This window comes from Anolis carolinensis, chromosome 1, assembly GCF_035594765.1.
Source record: "Anolis carolinensis isolate JA03-04 chromosome 1, rAnoCar3.1.pri, whole genome shotgun sequence".
Classification (NCBI taxonomy): domain Eukaryota; kingdom Metazoa; phylum Chordata; class Lepidosauria; order Squamata; family Dactyloidae; genus Anolis; species Anolis carolinensis.
In genome coordinates, this window is record NC_085841.1 from 313,110,562 (window position 1) to 313,133,926 (window position 23,365).

Here is a 23,365-nt window from a genome sequence, read left to right on the forward strand (position 1 = left end):
GATGCTTGGGTCGTGAAGTGTCAGCCATGGAATCCCCAAAATCACAGGGAAATGGGGAACCTCAGTAACAAAGAAGGAAATCTCTTCCACATGTTCCCTTATCCACATCCTGGTGGGTTCCGACCACTGGCTTACGGGGCCCGTCTTGAGAGGACGGCCATCGATGGCTTGCACCACACGGGCATTCTTGAAGTCATGATATTGTAATCCCAGAGAGTCGGCATACTCTCTATCAATGAAATTGTTGGTAGCTCCTGAGTCTATCATGGCGTGGATCATGACGGGTCCCTTTTTTGCTGACCATAAGGTGACCACTAGAAGGAACAGGACCCCGGTTGGCGGCTCTTGAATGGGTTTCTTGACCGGGTTGGCGAGCCTCTCTACGCCCGGTCGTTGGCTTCCCCCGCCGGCTGTGTGCCAGCCGCCTCAGACGCCTTCGTCTCCGTGGAGGACGCCGCCGCAAGACGGGCGGCGGGCTTCCCTTTGGCTGGGCACTCTCTGGCGAAGTGGCCCCCATTTCCGCAATACCAACAGAGATTTAGGCGTTGGCGGCGGGCCTTCTCGGTGGCATCTAATCTGGGACGCACATTGCCCAACTGCATCGGCACCTCCTCGCTCCCTCTGGGGTATGGGAATGGTGGTGGGGGTCTCCACACTGGACGCGGCTGAACGCTGGCGGGAGCGGGGGGTTTTGCCCCAGCTCTACCGCTCTGGCCTCGTACCCACTGTTTCCTGTTGGCAATCATGACTTCAGCCCGTAAACATTGATCGATGAGTGCTTCAAGCGTTTGGGGAGGATCCACCTTGGAGATTTCCTCCAGCATTTCAATGTTGAGACCCTCCCGAAATTGTCCTCTGAGGGCAACATCGTTCCAGCCGGTGTTGTGGGCCAGCACTCGGAACTCGGCTATGTACTGAGACATGGGTCTGTCTCCTTGGAAGAGGCGGCGGAGTTTGTGACCGGCTGCCTCCAAATTGTCCTCGATTCCCCAAGTCTCCTTAAGGTGGTCCAAGAAGCGTTGCGCTGATCTTAGGTGTGGAGAGGCTTGGTCGAACAGTGCCGTCGCCCAGTTGGCCGCTGGCCCGTCTAGGAGACTGTAAACCCACGCCACCTTGATGTCTTCTTGGGGAAACTCGGCAGCACGGGCCTCTAGATAAGCTTGGCATTGGCGACGGAAAACATGAACCTTAGAAGCTTCTCCAGTAAACTTGGTTGGCAACGCCATGGCCGGAAGACGGATTCCGCGTTCCTTCAAACCCTTTATTTCCCCATCCTGTGCATTGAGCTTATCACGGATTCGGTCCACCTCATCCTTGTCGATGGTGTAGGTAAGCGGCTGCCCACCCGGCACGGTTCCGGTAGACATTCTGGCCTTGGTTAATTGGTGCTTATGGGCGGCGGAGTCAAACTGTCACGACCCAGGCTACAGAGCACCAATAACCATACGCAGAGGCCAAATTCTATCTAATATCTTTATTAAGGAAATATATAAAGTTAATAAAAGCGAATGTAAAGGTTAGTCCAGAAGCAGACCTTTCAGGAAAGGTCAAAATTAGTCCAAAGAAACAATGTCCAATATGAAATATTAAGGTCCAAAGTTGTAATCCAATAACCGAAACACTCACTTTGCCAGGCAAAGTGAGGGGAGATGACAAGGTCCTTTAGTCCATGAACTTGAGCAAGGCTAGGAAATAACTTGATACTTGAAACAGGGCTTGAATCGTGGAACAAGGTAACGAGGAACAAGAACAAGGTCCGTGGAATAACTTGGTAAAATCCGTGAAACAAGGCAAGGTTTAGTCCTGGGAAACAAGGCAAGGTCCGTAGGTAAACAAAGGCTGGGAAACAGGAGCGAAGGCTGGAAACAAGGACAAGGCTTGAGCAGGAACGAGGCTTGAAGCGGAGCGCGCTGTTCAGACACAACTCGCTCCGGAGGCTGACGAATTGACTCCGCGAAGTTACTTCGCGGGTAAAACACCTATATAGAGTCTAACTTTCCCGCCGAAGCAGTTCTCTGGGAACCAGAAACGAAAGCTAAACTCTGAGACCAGATGTTTGACTCCTTAAAGATTCTCACGAAAAGCAGGCTTAATTGGCTACATTCTTAGCTGCTATTCTAGCACTCCTGCGCGAAGCTGCTTCCAAACCCCTCTGTTGTTTACAAAACTCATGGCGAGAGAACACGGGAGATGTAGGCTCAGGGTTTGTTTGACATACTTCTGGGACACAACTTTCTTGCAGGTGCAAGGTTCCCAGATCTGCCTGGGAAAGATCTGGCTGAGAAGATTCCAGTTCTGACTGGGAAGGTAAAAAACCCAAGTTTTCTTCTTCATCAGGCATTACAATGTCATGAGCAGGACTACAAGGCCCATGAGTCATCACAGTATTTCAGAGGATTAGTACTTCTGGTGTCATGATGACCATGTCAGGTAAATAGGCTTAATGGGAGGCTGTTGAAATTATTTTAATATAGCTATTCTTCCAGGCTTAGCCATCGATTCCAATTTCTATTTAAAAACAGAATACTGCCGTCCGTTCATGGGTAAAAATCAGAAAGGCTTTCTGGCAAGAGCTTCTTAATCTTACAGCATATTTAGCATATATTACTATTAACATCACAAAAACCTAATTTGGTATTGAATGCACCTGTATTATGGTTATTTGTTTTAGCCTGTTGAGACTTTATTTGAATTACAGTATGTTGAAATCTGACACCTTTGTGGTGTCCCTGAGGACCTCTTTGAGTATCATTTGCCATGAAAAAAACAGTGTAATTTGAAGAAATCCAACTGCCATTTCACAGTCCCTCTCCCTCCCTCCCCCCCCTCCCTCTCTCTCTCTCTCTCTCTCTCTCTCTATATATATATATATATATATATGTGCATGCATGTTTTGGATAGCATAGGGAAGAGTTAATACCCCTATGGTGTTTCTTTTGCTGTCTGTGCCCCTGTTCAGAAGCCTTTATCTCACTTTCTGTCTCTGTGAGAATTGGATTTTGAAAACATAGGCTTGTTATTGAAACAAGAATTGAGGATAAAGCTTCAGTGGAGGCACCCTTCTCCCATGATAACTCATTCAGGAGTAAATTTCCCTTCCTAGAGATAGATTTCTCTCACTTCCTGTTGTCTTACCCCTGTTCTTAACTATGAATCATTTGTAAGTCGAAAGTTTGTAACACAGGACTGCTTGTAATCCTATCCTGAATAATACTTGAAAGTAACCATGACAATATAATTATATATGACATGATAGAAAAGTGACCTACACAAAGCCTTCAACTGTATCAGCATTTGTCTATAAATTGTTCCTTTTTCTCAAAATTGAGTTGGTTGTTGGAGTTTTTTATGCATGTGTGTGAAATTCTGCACTTTAAAATGAGTTTTTATCACATTTATATACTTAATTATTTGAAATACTTATGCTTGGTTATTTACAAACTATGTATAATAATCCAGTTTTGTCCTCTAAGTATCCTTTTTCTATAATATCAGCATGTTTAGAGAAAGTAGGCTTTGGCAGAATTGTATTGTATTAACAAAAAGTTTTTTCATTTATTTTTAAACTTATAATCCTCATGTAGCATTAAGAGCTACATGTTTGAAATCCTGATGTTCGATAATGAATATAAATTTGTTTAAAGATGCAATTTGAAATATGAATAGTTTTGTTCTGGTTTTTTATGCTCTTAGGAGTACATGGTTTACAGGAAACATACATATATGAGGCTAGACGGCTCATCAAAAATTTCTGAAAGAAGGGATATGGTAGCTGACTTTCAGAACAGGTATATGGTTTATTTTATTTTTGCTATAATACTAGCGTATTGAGAAAAGAATCCCCAGACTGCTAGATAAGCAACTTTCATTTCTGCAAAAGAATCTATCCTTTATCATAACCTATAAAATATAAGTATTGTCTTTCTTCCAATGTGCAACTCAGGATGATTGGCAACATAGATTAAAACAAAATAGAGCTAAACAACCCTCTTTATAATTAAAATGTTAACATGATTAAATATTATTAAAACATTCATTATTAGCATTAATTTAAAATGATGTAAAGGCATTTTAAAATCTTCAGTAAAGATAAAGTAAAGCCCTGCATTGAAAACTCACTTAATGCTGATAGTGTTTGGTGACCAAATAGTTATGGTTTTCAGAAAAACAAACTGTATGGAGAAGAGATTTATTTACAATATCTTAATAAGTTCCCAGTTTTTGAAAATTAAATCATATAAGGCTAGTGTTATTTCGTAAAGTCATGAATGAAGGAAGTTAGAATGCTACAGGATTTTTTTCTCATCTGATCTCACTTCCTGGTATTGCCACCCTCTGGAACAAAATATCTTGTATTTTCAGTATTATGGGACATTACTTGATATTTCTGCAGTGAACATACCACCTTACTGCAGTACCTTACTGGTACTGAATTTCCACACTGTATCATTGCTCTTTCACAAATGTCACTCCCCCCCCCCCCCAAAAAAAACCCATGCAATTAAGAGTATACAATATGATTAGGCCTACTTTGTCATTAATCTTATCTGTATTTTAAGATGCATATCTGAAGGATATTGTCTATACAGACCAGGCCTGCAAGTCGGTCTCATACAAATTTATCTGATGCAAAATATTCTCTAATGGAAAGTAATGCAGAGAAAGTACGGTATAGACCAGAAATGTATAGATAAGCTTTCCAGTGCTTTTTAAATTATGTAGTCTCAGTTGCATATACTGCAAATAACACTGATTAGGTCTACCAGTCCTCCAGGCGTTTGCAGCCAAGGATTGAGAGAGCAAAGAGTGAAGACTGAAATCTCTAGAAAGATCTCTCTAATCCCCTATACCTGACTCAATTCCTGGTGAGAAAAATGATAGTTGAAAGACCACATGGTGCTTTCTGAGCACACATATGTACATTTTGCCAAGGAATACTGCTGTCACTTCCTGGGGCCCGTCGGGAGCTTTGAATGGGTGTCTCAGAGTCGCTGCCAAATCAGGAGGCTTAGCCCTTGTAATGTCAAGTGTCGCAGGCAGTTTCTTGTATCATGGCTCTTTACAGCAACCGCTATCACTTCTCATCCAGCAGCAGTAGATAGTGTGTGTGGGGGGGGGGGGGGGAGGCAGATTGTTCCAAGTATTCTTATGTCCCTGAGCATGTTTATCTGGAAGTAGACTCCACTGCAATGAATGAGGTATATTATTTAGTGTATTTAGGAAAGCAGTCTGAGGGTGCATCTATACTTCAGTTTAGTTGCATTGATTCAATGCTATGGAATCCTGTGAGTTGTAATTTGTTGTGGCATCAGCACTACATGGCAAACTCCCATGATTCCATCATTGAGTCATGACAGTTACAGTGGTGTCAAACTGAACTAATTCTACAAACTAGATGCACCCTTGGTCTGTATCCAGCCTTGTATAAATAGCATTTTGAGAACATTTAGCAATTAATAAATGACATTTATTCACAACAGTTAAAAGCCAACCAAAAATATTGCATCAGTATTAAAATGCTGCTTGTGTTTAACAACCTGATGGTTATGTGTAGTACAATAGAGTCTCACTTATCCAACGTAAACGGGCCGGCAGAATGTTGGATAAGTGAATATGTTGGATAATAAGGAGAGATTAAGGAAAGGCCTATTAAACATCAAATTAGGTTATGATTTTACAAATTAAGCACCAAAACATTATGTTATACAACAAATTTGACAGAAAAAGTATTTCAATACATAGTAATGCTATGTAGTAATTATTGTATTTATGAATTTAGCACCAAAATATCACGATGTATTGAAAACATTGACTACAAAAATGCGTTGGATAATCCAGAACATTGGATAAGCGAGTGTTGGATAAGTGAGGGACTACTGTATTTTCATAGCAACACAATTGAAATGGTGGTGCTTCTTTCTCTGTCTCTGTAGGAATGATATCTTTGTCTTCTTGTTAAGCACAAGAGCGGGTGGTTTAGGCATTAATCTTACAGCTGCTGATACCGTAAGTAAACATCTTGGTTTGAAAATGTAATCTTGATACTGTAAGATAGAAATGAACAGGCACTAAAACAGGATGTATGCTCTTTGAACAATTCCACAAAGGCCTAATGCATGTGCTAATTCTGATTACAGTGAGCCTATTGAATTAATGCTTACATAAGTATTGAGTTGTTAATTCCCATTGATTCAATTGATCTTTTCTATTGGGACTAGCATTTGGATGCAGGCCCAAACTGCTGAAATTAACCCTGCAGGTATTTATGTCTGAGATTTACCTGCAGTGCAGAATTACTAAAATGCAAATATTAATTATCTATGCTTTCTTGTGGCTGCATCTTATTTTTTTATTTTTTTATTTACAGCATTTATATTTCGCCCTTCTCACCCTGAAGGGGACTCAGGGCGGATCACATTACACATATAGGCAAACATTCAATGCCTTTTAACATAGAACAAAGACAAGACAAACACAGGCTCCGAACGGGCCTCAAACTCATGACCTCCTGGTCAGAGTGATTCATTGCAGCTGGTTGCAGCTGGCTTGCTCTCCAGCCTGCGCCACAGCCTGGGCCTTATCTTATATTGTATTTCTCAGCTGTTCCTCTTGGAGAAGCAGAATCAGCATTATATGTTTTTTATTAAAGAAATATTTTCTGTTGAACTTCTTAGACTAAGTCAGTGATGGAATCATACAGTCCTCCCAACTGTTGAGTTGCAACACCCAGCAGTCCTCATAATTGCCAGTGTTGTCTAGGGTTGATGGATGATGCAGTCCAACAACATCTCAAAAAATGTGCATTCCCAACCCCAAGCTAAATAATCTCTCTGAAAGTAGAACCATTGGAATGAATAAGATACAATTAATCTAACTCCAGTTGATTTTTGATGGGTCTGTTCTAGGCAGGATTAATGTTGGAGTTGGTGTTTTGCAAATATCTCTTCCAATCCAAGGAATAGACTGAGCAGGTGCAATAATATTTTAATGGTCTTTCTGTTCCAAGAACTGAGATCACTCCAGTGTCATGACTGTTTGTTCTCTCTCTCTTTCTTCCTACTTACTCCAAGGCAATTAGAGTAAATTAACTATTCTAATTGCCTTTGGGTAAGTACTGTCTTTCCCTCATTCTAAGCAGTGAATTATACCTTTGTTGTCACTTTTTAAAAGAATTATTACATTATATTTGTGACAACTTCTTCTGAACAAAGTGCATTCTAAAATCAAACAATAAAATATATGTCTTACACGGCTTGGATTCAGCAACAACCGAACTGGTTCTTTCTGGCTTCCTGCCTCTCTTTCACCATGAAAATCCATTAATGGACCTAATGAAGTTACCCAAGTCACAAAATTATCCAGGGAGTGTACACAAATATCTTACACTACATATTCCAGGTCATGAATAACTTGTGGAGAATAGTAAGATATTTGTTCTTTGTGTTAGTAACTTTGTTCAAAAATGCCCTGACAGGTAATTTTCTACGATAGTGACTGGAATCCAACAGTGGATCAGCAGGCCATGGACAGAGCACATAGGCTGGGTCAGACAAAACAAGTGACTGTGTACCGGTTGATCTGTAAAGGCACCATTGAGGAACGCATTTTACAGAGAGCTAAGGAGAAGAGCGAGGTAAGATTAATAAAATGTGGAATAATGAAATACAAAAAGGACAGAAAGGATATTGGACAGTGACCACTGAAAAAACTTGCATTTCTTTCCAGGAGTAGAAACATAATTTCATAGAGACTGATCTTATTGTGAAGAAAATATTATTGATAACATAGTGACCAAGTGGTTTGTTTCTTTGTTCATTTATTCAGTGTATACCCAGTCTTCCTCCTAGCATGGGATCCAAAGCGGCTTACAACGCATTTAAATGCCATGATAAGCTCCAAAAGAAAAGGAGGATGAATTGGATTTAGTCCCAGGGTGGGAAATAATCTTTTTATGCATATCATTAATTTTTTTTACTATGTTTTTAGCTTTGCTTTGTCCAACATGGAGTAAAAGGTGACATACATAGAGTTCCCAACTAGCCTCCTGTCTGGACACAAACTGTGCCTAAGTATTTAGCATCAGCAGAAGGGCTGTATCATGCACCTTCAGATTATGCCTTATTCCATTTTAGCTAAATTGTGCTGGGCACTTAAATGCTGGTATACAAGCCTACCTTCATGCACAGTGGAGTGCTTCTTAGAACCAAAATAACTATATGTTTCAGTTCAGTGGCCTAAATGTGTCCTGTCCCCATCTCACAATGTGTTACCAACATGCTGTCTCCCTTTCTTTTTATTTGGGACCCAATCTATCCACAAGTTTGTTCTATGCACATATTTGAATTTGTATATATTTGAATTAAATGTTTACAGTAAGGTTTCAACATAGCAAAATGTCTATTCAACATTCAGTCTAAAGGAATTTGCCAAGCACAAGACTAAACTAGTCTCACAGAGTTTATTATGTCTATTTCAATGGTCGTAGCTATCAACCATTTTGAAAAATGTATCTTGGTCTGCTCCTGACTGCTATAACAAAATAGTTCATCCCCACATTTCATTGTTTTTGTCTTTGTAACTGATTTTTTCTTTTTTTTCCTTTTTTTTCTTTTGATCTAGATACAAAGAATGGTGATTTCTGGTGGCAATTTCAAACCGGACACCTTAAAACCCAAGGAGGTGGTTAGTCTGCTTCTGGATGATGAAGAACTTGAGAAAAAATGTATGTTTGAGTCTCTGTTCCTACCATTGCCCAAGATATCACCAGCTCCAAATGTGTGGCTCTCTTTCCATTTGCTGCTTTATTTAAAATTGCCTCTGCAAAACGAGGCAGATGATGGGACAGAGGAATTTGCATTTAAGCTCTGTTTTTACTGCTAGTTATTGCAGAGTGTGATCTTACTTTGAGTTTGTTTATATGTGTCACACAATAAAATATTAATGACTGTGATGAATGTCAAGATTTGAAGTAATGAGGCGGAAAACGTTCTTCCTCCAGTCTTCAAATTTCATGTATTTGAGGCATTTTTTCTGCATGACACCCTTCTCACCTCCCAATGAGACCAGGGCTGCCAGTACTCTTAATAGTAATTGTTGAGCCGTAATTTACAGCAAAAATGAGCATTTCTTGATTTAAAAAAAAACCTTTTAAACTGAAGGCTGAAAACAAGTTGGGAGAATTTGACTGTTAATAGTAATTTTCTTGTTTTTTTCTGTTGGTAATGGTTGAACCTCTCCAAAATAGGAGTTTCACATTTCAGACCTCAAATTAAAATGTCATTTTTCCTTTGAACTGGGTGTACATTATTTTAATTATTGTATTATAATGTCAGTCTCTTTGAGAGAATGGATGAGCCACAAAGGGGAGGAATGGAGATGGAAAGAGAGGATGATGGACTTAAAGAAGCTGCATCGTGCTCGTACAATACTTGATTAAACTATTACATTGTACACAAAAGTTTGTATGTTAGCTGATAAAGATTTCTAATTGTATAATTGGTAGTGCGTCAACGTCAGGAGGAGAAACGGCAACAAGAGGAGACAAATCGTGTGAAAGAGCGCAAACGAAAACGGGAGAAATATGCTGAGAAGGTATTTTGAACATCCTTCTGCTCCTTTGTGCCATTATAATTCTCAGTGGGCATTGGTCATACTTTGTGGGGAATTTTAGGAATTGTGATTCAAAAAGTAATTTTTCCAAGATCTGGATAGGGTTTCTTTCTTGGTTTTCATCAAACTAAGGTGAAAGTCAAAAATCAGGCAAATATTACTTTCTTTCTGATAGATTGGTTTCAGCTAATAGTATTGTACTGTGTGTTGCCATTTTTTTTGGACCTTATGATAATGGTTTCTTTTATCTGATTCCAGAAGAAAAAGGAAGATGAATTAGATGGCAGGAAAAGAAAAGAGGGCACAAACCTGGTAATCCCTTTCGTTCCATCGGCAGATAACTCCAACCTCTCAGCAGATGGGGATGAGTCATTTGTCAGTGTGGACTCTGCCATGCCTAGCCCTTTCAGTGAGGTAAAGCTCTCTTTATAGCGCCATAGGGCTGTTTCATATGTCACGTGTGAGACGAAAGCACGGGTGGGGTTGGGGAACAGCACCTCATACTTGATGATGATCTTGCACATCATATCTGTAGGAAACTGGCATAGGTTCTGTTTTTATGAACACCTTATTTCTGCATCATATTACATTGTGAACAAAATAGAGTACAATTCACTATTGATAAGCTGAAATTATCAAGTATTTCAATTTATTCTTTTACCTTCTGTTTTCACTGTGCCATCCTGTTCCAGAAGTGAGAATGCACTTCTTTGGGCTCTCTTTTCTCTTTGATACCTCATCAAAGCATTATCTGTGTAGCCAACTATTTCTAAGGCAGAATCCCTAATTTCCCAGGTTGTTTTTTCCCATTATCACTTTATTTACAATGTGCGCAACCTGCAGTAAAGTAAAGATTGTCAGTGTTTCTAATCTATACTGCCTTTAATCATTTGTAAACCATCTTAAGTCCCATTCTTGGAGGGAAAGCAGGATATAAATATATAAAGTAGTGATGATAATAATAATAATAATAATAATAATAATAATAATAATAATAATCAATATTATCCCTCTGAGATCTCACTTTTTTCCTCACTCAAAACCTCTAGGGCAGTGGTTCTCAAACTGTGGGTCCCCAGATGTTTTGGCCTATAACTCCCAGAAATCTCAGCCAGTTTACCAGCTGTTAGGATTTCTGGGAGTTGAAGGCCAAAACATCTGGGAACTCACAGGTTGAGAACTACTGCTTCAGGGGATAGATATAAAAATGAATATTGTATTGTTAATGCTTCTTACATTTTTGTGGTTATATTACGTAACATTCAATTGATAAATGAGTTTTACCCATTATGGAGCCTTGTTACCTTGATAAGTTACCAAATCAATTAGAATAAAATGCTAATCAATAAAATAGTTGATGCACAAAGAATTGTGTAAGAGAGGGAAATTGCCTATGTTTTTGAGTGTGGTAGTATTTCTCCCTGAGAAGGGACATACACAGTTAAAGGAAAGCAGAAATTTACCACTAACCAATCTTAGTTCTATTGTAGTCTTAATTGAGCTAAGCAAGACAAAGCATCTGTCTCCTGGAGGAACTTTGAATTCCTCACTCTGAAATAAGACAGCTTTTGAGCAACTAAAAGTGGATATGTGCACTTTTATTTAAACACAGGGGTTCTTAACCTTTGAAAAAACAGCCATAATTTCCAAACCTTCTGTTGTCTCTAAAGCAATCCATGATTATCAAATGATTTTTTTTCACAGCTGGTTCAGTGTGGAAGAGAAACCAGGGGCTTACTCCACTCATGGGAAGGATCTACTCTGACATTTGAGAAGGCTTAAAGAGTCCATCTGTCTTCTCTAATTTAGATTAACTAATGATAAAAGCAGTGATCAAGGAATGCAACCTTATCCTGTCTCTGAGGTAGCATTAAAAGCTGGGGTAGACTACTTGCTAAAGTTTTCTCTTTCTCATACATTTGCTGTTTACTACTGGTGGCACAGTGTGTTAAAGCGCTGAGCTGCTGAACTTGCGGACCAAAAGGTTCCAGGTTCAAATCCCGGGAGCAGAATGAGCACCCGCTGTTAGCTCCAGCTCCTGCAGTTCGAAAACATGCAAATGTGAGGTACCACTCCGGCGGGAAGGTAACGGCGCTCCATGCAGTCATGCCGGCCGCATGACCTTGAAGGTGTCTACGGACAATGCCGGCTCTTCAGCTTAGAAATGGAGATGAGCACCAACCCCCAGAGTCGGTCATGACTGGACTTAACGTCAGGGGAAAACCTTTATCTTTACCTACTCTTAATTATAAGTTACTTTTTTCCACGTGAGGGCCCTTTCAGTCAGGCCCTATATCCCAGTTTCTAATCCCAGGTTTACCAGATTATCTGGTAATACAGACTCATATAATCCAGTTCAAAGCAGAAAACCTGGGATCAGATCCTGGGATATAGGGCCTGTGTGGAAGGGCCCTGTGTAATAACTTGTTCTTCATCAGTTGAGCAAAAGAGAGATGTCTCTGGATTACCAGTGCCTAGGATTGACAATGCATTCAATCAAGACAAACAAATTTATACTGAATGCAAAGAGAGAGAAAAGGAATTTATTTTGGCAATTCTGCCTGGCGTCCCCCATGGATGAGAACATTGGACTGTTTCATTTCTGTTGCCCTGTTAGAGTTAGTTACATCACAGTGTACTTATCTCCAGCACAGTGCACTTATTCATGTAATTTTATATGGTCTAGATTTCCATCAACAGTGAGTTGCATATGGGCTCCATCCCTCCTGATGAGAGCAGTAATGACATGCTGGTGATTGTAGATGATCCAGCATCTTCAGCGCCTCAGTCAAGAGCTACAAATTCTCCTGCTTCCATCACTGGGTCGGTCTCTGACAACGTGAATGGTGGGTATTTATCCTAAGGCAACATAGCATGACTTCTGTTCTTCTGCTATTCTAATGAATGTGGTCTTTACCTAAGGTCCAGGGAAGAGGAAGTCTAGAAGATAACATCACCTTTATAACTGTTAGATTAATGCACTCTGATGTGTTTAACTATTTACTGTGTGCCTAGTCCATTTGCTTTTAAATAGGTTTTTGGGAGAGCATGTGATCGACAATGTGAGCTCTGATGTAGATGGTCCTTTGTTCAAATCTCAACTCATCCATTAACTTACGGAATGACTTTAGACATGGCACTGTCTTTCTCATCTTCAGCTCCACATTAGTAATAATGCTAACCTAGCACAATATAAATGCTGCAGCCTTGGAGTGATAAGGGTATTGCCGTATTTATTCCTAGAGACACAAAAGATAGGAAATATATTTTGAGTTAACATCTACAGCTCTTTCAGTTCTTGGTGTCTTTATTGGGTCTCTAGCAGGAGGGACTATTGAAATGATAGGCAGGAGAGATATTTCTTGTTCTTTGCTCATCTCCCCAAGGTGCCATGTTGAGATTCCAGGCAAATTGTAATTATCTTATTCCATTCTATCTTAGAGTGGAAAATGTTTCTAAAAACAGTATTAAAAAGAGCAATCATTTTCCAGTAGTATGGGTTCATATATGTAACCAAACTGCTGAATAGCACTGGTTTGAGGGTCAGTTTATCAGCTCTGCAATACAGGCAGTCCCAAGTTTCAAACATCCGACTTACAAATGACTCATAGTTAAGAATGGGGATGAGATAACAGGAAGTAAGAGAAATTTATCCTAGGAAGGGAAATTCAGTCCTGAAAGAGTTATCATGAGAAAAAGGTGTCTCCACTGAAGCTGTATTGCCAATCCCTATGTTATCCAAAGTGTGTGTGTGTGTGTGTGTGTGTGGTGGGGGGGGGGGATAGAGTTACACTTACAATATAACTTTTTCTCTATCAAAACCTCAAACAGTATGTACTATATGTACTCTTGTATAAGTAAAAAAAAATTGACCTCTCCCCCAAATTAAGCCAATTTATCCATGGGTCAGTTTCAAATAAAAATGACTAATACGGCATTAGCTCATTGATCTCTTGTTCCTGAACATTTTTGGAAGCTTGAGGTAAAGTGGAATGGTGATGGCTATTTTCAGTAGGGACTTACTGTGTAAACCTTGCAAGATTTGGCAATCTCCCTGCAAGTTTTGCAAAGGCTTATAGAGTCTCTATCTATAGGCAATCACTTGAATCCAAGTTGCATTTTTTAGACTCCCCGCATTGTTGTTAAATGCAGCTGGATCTGAAAAAGAAAGTGAGGAAGAAGGGAGGGCTGCCTTTCTTTCTTCTGCTTGGACAAAGAAGGGGGAAATTGGGTGGGAGCTCTGGTTCCACACATCGCCAGACTGAGGACCTTCTCACCTTCGCCTCTTTATGCTAGGTCAATAATAGAGTCAGGTTGCTTAGATTGGTGTTCTCTTCCATTCCCCTTTTTCATGCTGCATTCTCATTCTTTTTCCTCTTTTTATATCACTTTCCCTATCTGTATTTGTATAGATGTAGGGATTTTAAAATCAGCAATGCAATTTATATAACATACACACATTGTAATCCTTTCAGATAAACAGATCCTATCAGTCTCTTTAGCTCTACTTAAATATGTTTCCTCTATGCATTTTTGAAAGTAGAAGGAAAGATTTGTTTGTTCCAGGCCCCTTTTACCCTCACCGTATTCATGCCCTTGACTTATATATGAGATTAACGTGTACACAAATATATATGATATCTATTTGTCCTAAGAATGAGATACCTGGAGTGTGAAGACTTATGGGATTATAATGAAGAAAAATATTTCTTCTTTGACTTTTGGCTAGATCAAATGTAGTGTGTATAGAAAAAAAACAAATTGTGTTCATTACTGAAATATATTTAATTTTAGAGATCCCATTTGTGATATATCACTAAATATTTCCACGTCTGCTTTCTTTATTCATTTCATTAAGGAATTTCAATACAAGATATGCCTGTCACAGGGAGAGGTCAATCAGGTCGAAACCGAGGTCGCCCCAAAAGTGCCTCAAAAAGCACAGGGAAGGGTCGGAGCCGAAAATCTACAGCAGGAAGCGCAGCTGCCATGGCAGGTGCTAAAGCAGGAGCAGCCGCCGCATCTGCCGCAGCATATGCAGCATATGGGTATAATGTATCCAAAGGTACGTGTTTGATATGAAATGCACTGCATGTTTAGATTACAGGTCCTAAGCTAGCCCGACCCATCTGTCACATTTTAAAATGCAATGTGTTCCCTGTGTCCAAAAATTTCTTTGGGGCTCCACGAGAAACGTCTTCCTTCAAAAAGGGCTTGGCAGATTTAAAAGTTTGAGGACCCCTGAATTAGATAGAACTTGTGTTCATTTTTGTACTTTTCTGTACAGTTGTCATTAGACATATGTTTGTAATGCATTGACTTTGTGGGAGATAAATCGTTTTAAGTTTTTTTTTCTTCCTGAATTAGTTTGACCATCTTAAGCCTTGTTACAACATGCAAAAATGCAGCCTTTGTTGGTGAAAAAAGGATCTGTCACGCCCACAAAAATGTGTAGACTCCAACATTGTTTTTCATGTCTTGACTTTCTTTGCTTAAATTTCAGAATAGATTTTTTTCTTCAATAAAAAACCTGAAGTTGTCACTCAAGTTAATACTTGTCCCATAATTTTAATTCTGTGTATAGTTTTAAAACATCTATTAGGTATGTCCTATTGAGGAAACATTTGCTTTCATTGTCACTAGGTATGTCTTCAGGCAGCCCTCTCCAGACTCCAGTTATCCGACCTGCAGGACTTGCAGACTTTGGATCATCAAGCACCTCTTCTCCCTTGAGCAAAGGCAACAGTGTTTGTGGATCCTCCAGAACCTTAAACCTGACAGGTTCCTTGGCACCAGAAGCCTCAATCCGAAAACAATATAAAGGAGCCCACATCTCAGGTGGGCGATAGTAATTCTGAATCCCTGGAACCTGTGCAAGTTCATATTGGCTTCCTGAGCAGCCTACACTTACCAGCAAAAGGATATACAGATGATGCCTTGTTTCCATCCCTTATGGTGGGTGTGAAGAGAAGCTTTCCTGCACTACTGGGGCAAGAGGTGTTTTGTGTGCACTTTCATGTGTAGCCCAGGTTTACTACCTTTGCAGATTTGTGAGGAGAAGCAACAGAGACTTGGGATGCTTGAGCTGAACTTTTCCATTAAGTTTATTTCTGGCATTCCTACAAATCATGCGGGAAGAAGATCCGGCTTCCACGTGAGATTGGCTACAAGATCTCTCCCTTGTTCATATCCGCACCAGCACCCTCTCCCCTTGTCTTTTCAGGTTTCTTGTGGAATTCAATTCCATTCTTATAGTGAGATCAGCATCTTAACTTTGGAGATCACCTGCTGATTTGGAGGAACCTTTTGGTCAGTGCGCCTTTTTTGAGGGAGCTGTGGAAAAATAACTTCTTGGTTCTAATATGTGTGAATGGTGGAATACCATGAAGAATAGATTTGAGTGGAAGGGAGAGAGTTTTGCACTGTGTCCTAGGAAAAACCTTTTTGTCTGTATCATGCTTCTGAACGTCTTAAAGTACTCTTTGCTTGGTTAAACAAAAGTAGGACAGATTTGGGCTTTCCGAATGGCATTACTGTTTCTGCATTGAGAGTGGAGGAAGGTTTTAACATCATAGTACCAGGTTCTGCTGCATTTACTATCATAGCGCTGGGTTTTAAGTACACTCTTTCCATCTGACATACATGGAAATGTTAAGCCTTTAAGATAAAGCCATTTTGTCTGATCTTTCAACAAGAGAGTTCTGAAAAGGGGGAAATGTCACCACTTTTCATCTCATTGTGCCATAGAAAGCCTCTCTGGTAATGTTTCAGGTACCACAATTTGCCATGTTTGAAAAGATGGAGCAACACTATTTCCACAGTGTCTTTCATTCCAACCCATCCATTCACTATATTCTTATGTTTAGTAAGTCTCATTTGTCAGCTGGATCTATAACTAGTAGGCTAGGATTGCTGCACTGTGATGGTCTGGCACTCTTATCACTGTTCTGCAAATCTAGAAAAAGTTGTTTGAAAGCAGTAATGCCCTTAGTGCAACTCTTTGTTGTGATTCTCCACTGAATGCACAAGAACCCTCTGCTTTGGCATGATATATATCAATTTTGTCTGCATTGCACTGAGATGAAGGAGGAAGGCAGTTCTCCTGCTTTCGCATTGACGTTAAGTGGATATTCTTTCTGGGCATTCTCATCTTTCAAGGGAGAACCAGGTGTCGAGATGAAGGTCTTAGCTAAGGCAGCAAAGGACTTTTCAGTCTCATGCACCTTTCCTGGCATCCCACAGTGTAGAGAAGTGCTTCCTGTTGACTCTGCCTCTAATTTGCACACCTAAAAATAGCAGAAATAAGTTCAGTTAGATTGATTTTTAAAAAATAAAAAATACAGATTTGGAGGGAATAATTGGGTGGAGAGGGGATATTTAATTTAAATCATGAAGATTTTACCCCCATCTCCCTCAGATTCACATGTGTATATACAGTGTTTAGAGGGAATCAGAAAAAAAAATGCCAAGCCTTTTTTTCCTCTTTGAATGTGCTGTCTATTTTTATAACTGAACTTGTATATATGTATAAAAAGAGACACATCTTTCTTTTACTAACTGGAGAAATGAATCTTAAATAAAATGGAGTGAGATAATTTTATGTAAATTCAGACTCTGGTTTATTGTTTCCATAGGGACTGTGATGAGATCTTGAAACAAGTGTTTTTTTTCTGAAGTGCTTCTCTTGCAAACGTATATATGTGGGGAAAGTATCAAGAAGTTTACAGATTTGCCAAGTCATCAGTAATGCATCTCACGAGTATTCTCCTGTTTTTCTGATAGCTTGATCTCTGCTTTCTATATGTTAAAGTAGTGATTTCATGCTGACCATAGAATCGCATTGGAGGACCTAGAGTTTCCTAGAGATAACATTTTTTTTTATCAAACCATGAATAATAAAATCCGCAGAAGTCAGAACTGCAAATGTGGAAGGGCAACTGTACTTCCTTTTCCCCTATACATGTGGTGATGTTTCAGGATGAGATTTTTTCCCATTTTAACAGCAATGAAATGTACAAGTGAGGATGAGGAAAGGGAGTGGGAATCAGATAATCTAGCATTCTTTTTCGCAAAGTGGCTATTCAGTTGCCGCTAGGAAGCAATACCTGAATTTTATAGCATACTCACATATTTTCTTAACTAACCAAATATATAAAGGTATTCTGCCTCTGATTCTGGGGTGGGGGTATGTTTCTGTATCATCCCATTTGTTGTAGTTAACTGCCATCAAGTCAACTTGGACTCATGGTAACCTTGTGAATGAGAGGGCTCTAACTCTCCTTACCATCAACAGCTCTGCTCAGATCCTGCAGATCCAGGGCCATGGCTTCCTTGATGGAGTTGATTCTTCTGTAATACAGTCTTCCTCTTTTCCTATTGTCTTCTACCTTTGCCAAGCAACATGGTTTTTCTAGTGTAGTGTCTATGACAAGAGACTGGGCTTAAATATAGAACCTATGAGACAATCAAAGTTGGTGAACTAGGAAAAGTTACATTTGCTCCTCAGGAGCAATTTTAGAGCTCCATGCAAATAATGGCAGGGTGTGTTTCCAGGTGTACCTGCTTTTGGGCAAGTGGCAGGCTCACTGCTTGCTAAAATACCCATATGAAATATGATGAGGCCAAGCTGAGTTTGGAAATGTTTAAATTCCATAGCAAAGCAAGCTGAAAGAGAAATTTGGTGATTACAGTTCCCTTATCAGTTTGTGAGATTTGATGTTGCAAAAGAGTGCATGTATACCAGAACAATGATACATTCCTTTAGAATTTTAAAAGAACAGTATTTAAAGTTTTTTTAATATCTGATTAAGAAAGCCTTTGAAAAACAAAGAGCCAAAGATGCACCTGTATCTCTTTAGCATTGGAGCATGAAAAAGATGAAGTGAAGTAAAAGATGCTCACATGCTAATGTGAACTTCAGTGACTTCTGAACAGCACATGGGTATTCTAGTGCTGTGCCAGACAGGGATTACAGCACAATCTCTTAATTTTTTTTTGTCAGGATCAGAAATGGGGAAAAATACCAATTTCTCTTTTGTAAGAGGATTTTTTTTACTGAATTCCAAGGAAGTGCTATAGTGTGATAGCTCACATGCATAAGTGGGTTGACTGGTTTAGGTTGTTAAATACAAATTTCTGGATACTATTTTCAGTCATGTATGTCTTTTCCCAGCTCAGAAAGATCCAGTTTGCTCAGGAATAGGTTATAGTGTAAGAAAGACAGCTTTGTGGAAGTTACTGAGGAACCTAAGAATCTGTTTGCCTAAATATCTTACTTACGCCCCTTCCGCACAACTGAATAAAATCCCACATTTTCTGCTTTGAACTGAAATATATGGCAGTGTGGACTCAGATAACCCAGTTCAAAACAGATATTGTAGGATTTTCTGTCTTGATATTCTGGGTTGTATGGCTGTGTGGAAGGGCCCTTAGGGACTCGGAAGTCCAGGGCAATAAACTTCAACTTCCCCTTCAACTATTTTCAAATCCTGGATCCTTTTCAGTTGTTGTCCTTCCTTATAAGCTATTCAGTGGTTTGAGGCTCTTTATCTCCCATTCGCCTAAACACTAAATAAGATTTTTAAATAGTTTTATCTCGCAAATCTTTTAATCCCTTAGCTTTAATTTAGTGAGCACTTCCTGTGCCTCCTAGATTATGTTGAACATTCTCTGATCTCTGCTTACTTTCTGATACAACATGCTTTCAATTGACTTTCCCCACTTTGATAGTAATTAAAGTTGGCAGCTGAAAAACAGAACAGGGTTCCTATATGTTTAGTCAGTTACTTTATATCTTGCCTCTTGCCCAAGGCAGTGGAAGAGGGATTTTAAGGATATGAAGCTTGTGTGATAAGAAACACTCCATGAAATACCTTCTCTAAACGCCTGTCTAATGCTGTGGAACCTTATCCCATTTGTTTGTTTTTAAAAACAGGGCAGCACTATATTGTTCTCAGTATTAATACAGTAGAGTCTCACTTATCCAACATAAACGGGCCGGCAGAACGTTGGATAAGCGAATATGTTGGATAATAAGGAGAGGTTAAGGAGAAGCCTATTAAACACCAAATTAGGTTATGATTTTACAAATTAAGCACCAAAACATCATGTTATACAACAAATTTGACAGAAAAAGTTGTTCAATACGTGGTAATGCTATGTAGTAATTACTGTATTTACGAATTTAGCACCAAAATATTACAATGCATTGAAAACATTGACTACAAAAATGCGTTGGATAATCCAGAACGTTGGATAAGCGAGTGTTGGATAAGTGAGACTCTACTGTAATACTATTCCAGTGAGTCCTTGGGTTTCTATATATGATGCAATAATTACTCTCTTTTGACAAGTAAGAAGAGAGTAATTTAATCCTCTTTTTTGGGTGGAGCAAGGAAAAGCTATGGTCATCCGTAGTGCTCACTGGGAAAGAAGTGTACCTTGGGAATAAAAAGTATTTTGGAATAACTTTAGTAACCCCATGGCCTGAAATGTGGGAGGAGGGGTGCCAAAGAATCCAAGCCCTGCACTGGCAAGGGATTTTTGAGAAGAAAAAAGTGGAAACTACGTTGGAGGATGAGGTGCTTTTTAAGATGCTGAGTGAGAAAAGTGGCATGTCTCCCATCTATCCTAATTTGGTTGGGGAAATCCTGAGCAATCCTCTGTTCCCTTTTTACACTTCCTTCAAAAATTTCTGTTTCTTTCCCTTACTCCCACTTTCCTGCAATGTCCTCAATTTATTTTGACTACTTCAAAATGAGTTCAAAATGCGAGAGTAGTTTTCACTTTGTTATTTCAGTAGGATAAGAGGAGGGGCAGAGTCTTGACTCTTCCCAGTAGACCCAGGGAAAGGCATTTACTACAGTCTTTCCTAAGCCCCATCTATACTGCCAAATAAAATCCAGATTATTTGCTTTGAACTGGATTGTATGGAAGTGTGGACTTATATAGTCCAGTTCAAAGCAGATAATCTAGGTTATTTGATTTGATAATCTGGATTATATGGTAGCATAGATCCAACCCTAGTTTGTGTGTTCTTTCTCATGAATAACTTTTGCTGTCTTGACCGCCCTCTGATGTTGCTTGACCACATATGTTCCATTTTTCATCTATGAAACATTGAAGGGTATGAAGTGGTGTATGTGTTAGAGACACTATGAGCAATATCTGTTAAAATAAGACTTTGGGCTTTGTTTAATTTTAATGCTTCTCTCCCCACTCTCTGCAAAATAATTGCTTAATTGCATGAGAGGAATGGTTGTGAAATTCTGCTACAAACTTTACTGGAGGGGGGAGATGCAGCAGAAGCTACAGAAAGTAAGAATTATAGATTACTTATGGAAAAAGAAAACATTCCTTAGGAACTTAGATTTCATTCATAACTATATTTCTATTTGACTGCTTTATTTTTTGGCAAAAAGCTTCATTTTTATATAGCAAAGCCCCCAATTCCAAAAGTAGTTGATGCCATTTTTAATGCACAATAACTTTTACTTAACTTTCAATCCATTTGAGGAAAGGCAGCTGGAATCTTATGCCCACTTTCCTGGGAAGTAAGCCTCACTGAATGTAGCCTAGGACTGTTCTGCAAGCATTGCTTTAAAAAGAGGTAGTGGGCTTGCTTGCTACTTATCTACCTACATAATATCCATCTATCTACATTCAGTTCTGTTGTAAATAACAAGACTTTTTTTGGTAAATTTTGTAAATGGCCACTCTATTCAGTAGGATCACCATAAAAAGCCACAGGACCAAAATGAAGTGAAATGGTTTCTATTGCATTCTATTATATTTACTGTGTTCATTTGTTTAAGTTATTTACTTTGTTGATTTTTGTATCTTGCAACATAGCTTGTTTCTGAGTAATGAAAGTGCTACCTGGCAACGTAATTTACCAGTCCTTATATGCAATGGAGGGAGCCCCCAGTGGCGCAGTGTGTTAAAGCGCTGAGCTGCTAAACTTGCAGACTGAAAGGTAGTAGGTTCAAATCCGGGGAACGAAGTGAGCGCCCACTGTTGGCTCCAACTTCTGCCAACCTAGCAGTTCAAAAACATGGAAATGTGAGTAGATCAATAGGTACCACTCTGGCGGGAAGGTAATGGCGCTCCATGCAGTCATGCCGGCCACATGACCTTGGAAGTGTCTACGGACAACGCCAGCTCTTTGGCTTAGAAATGGAGATGAGCACCAACCCCCAGAGTCAGACACGACTGGACTTAATGTCAGGGGAAACCTTTACCTTACCTATATGTAATGGAATGTTATAGTACTGTTGGGGAGAGGGGTGAGGGAGAAGATTGCAAACTTTGGTCTCACTCTTTGAACATAAGGTGGAATATTGGGACTTAAAGCAGACCTTATTAGTAAGGCAAGACACCTGCAATTGTAAGTAGGCTGTCATGAATGGGATCATAACTTTTATCCGTAATCAAATAGAACCATGCTGCTTTGATGCCACCTTTTCATATTCTTTTTTTATTTTTATTTATTTATTTTTTATTGTTGTTTTGTCATTTTATCCCCCTCCCACCCTCCCCTCCTTGTACATACACTTTATACAACAAACTACAGAAGTTACATTTGAAATATCAATCTCAATCTTAATTTTTCCACTCCACATCTTAGTACATTCTCTAAATAGTTCTTAACTGGTTCCCACATCCCCTTGATTATTGCAATATTTTCAATTTTATCTATATTATTCCATTTGCAATTTGTGATTTCTACATTTAACATATCAACTATATACTTATACCAATTCGTCAGAGTCCATTTTGTTTTATCTTTCCAACCGCTCACTAAAACAATTTGTGCACATGCTATTAATTTGTCAATCATTTTTCTTTTTGTATATTCTTCACTTCTGTTATCCTTGCATGTAGTACATTTCTATTAACTATTATTATTTGTAGATTTAGCATTCTATTGATTTCTCCTTCAATCATTCTCCAGTATTCTTGCACCCGATCGCACTCCCATATCATATGATTAAACACCCCTCTTTGTTCACAACCGTGCCAACACCTATCTTTCATTCCTGGTAAAAACCGTGAAAGTTGTGCAGGAGTTCTATACCATTTTTGTAACATTTTCCTTCTTGCTTCCCTTAATACATTGTACTTTTCTTTTGCTATATTACTTATTTCCCTTTGTATATCTTCCCTCTCAATTTCCATGTCCATTCTCCATGTTTGGAAAATTTCCTCTACTATTTCTTCTTTTACCGTTATAATTTGTTTATACAGATCTCCTGCCACCTTCTTTTCCCTCTCTCAAACATTTCCTAATCACCTTCTCAAATGGACTGTCCTGTTCTCTAATTTTTTCTCTCAATCTAAAAATTTCCTGTCTTATAGCCCAGCTTTGAATCCAATTCCCTGATCCTATCCAATTCTGAATTTCTTTTTGTTCTACAGGGTCTCCATCTATTGTATACAAATCCTCCACTAACCTTTTCCCTCTACTTTCAATTGATCTCAATGTTCTGCCTATAATTTCGTTGTTATTGTAATTAATTTGCCATATAGTTGCCATCTTATTCTCATTGCCTGGACTTAGCTTTTTCTTTCTTTTTTTCCACACGTTTATTGTTCCTTTAAAAGGTTCCTTAAATTCTGCTTCTTCTCTCCTACTCCATTCCCTAAATATTATTTCTTTTTCTTTAGTATTATTTATTATCTTCTCCATATTTGCCCATTTTTTTAGTATACTGTATTTCCAATAATCTTTGGATTTGAAACGCATCGTGATAGACTT

The 23,365-nt window shown here is 39.1% G+C and overlaps 1 protein-coding gene across 2 annotated transcripts in view; it reads left to right on the forward strand.

Moving 5' to 3' along the window:
• ino80 (INO80 complex ATPase subunit) overlaps window positions 1-17,215 on the forward strand; it is an 88,972-nt gene extending 71,757 nt beyond the window's left edge. Inside the window, exons 28-36 of one of the 2 annotated variants that reach the window (XM_062968160.1) lie at window positions 3,694-3,788; window positions 5,934-6,006; window positions 7,475-7,633; window positions 8,620-8,722; window positions 9,503-9,591; window positions 9,871-10,023; window positions 12,296-12,455; window positions 14,468-14,674; window positions 15,253-17,215. In XM_062968160.1, the coding sequence (XP_062824230.1) occupies window positions 3,694-3,788; window positions 5,934-6,006; window positions 7,475-7,633; window positions 8,620-8,722; window positions 9,503-9,591; window positions 9,871-10,023; window positions 12,296-12,455; window positions 14,468-14,674; window positions 15,253-15,458 (1,245 nt within the window). In that variant the 3' untranslated portion in view covers window positions 15,459-17,215. Of the gene's footprint in view, window positions 1-3,693; window positions 3,789-5,933; window positions 6,007-7,474; window positions 7,634-8,619; window positions 8,723-9,502; window positions 9,592-9,867; window positions 10,024-12,295; window positions 12,456-14,467; window positions 14,675-15,252 lie in introns of both variants that reach the window. The other variant, XM_062968159.1, reaches the window with a different exon arrangement.
• The last annotated feature ends 6,150 nt before the right edge of the window (window positions 17,216-23,365 follow it).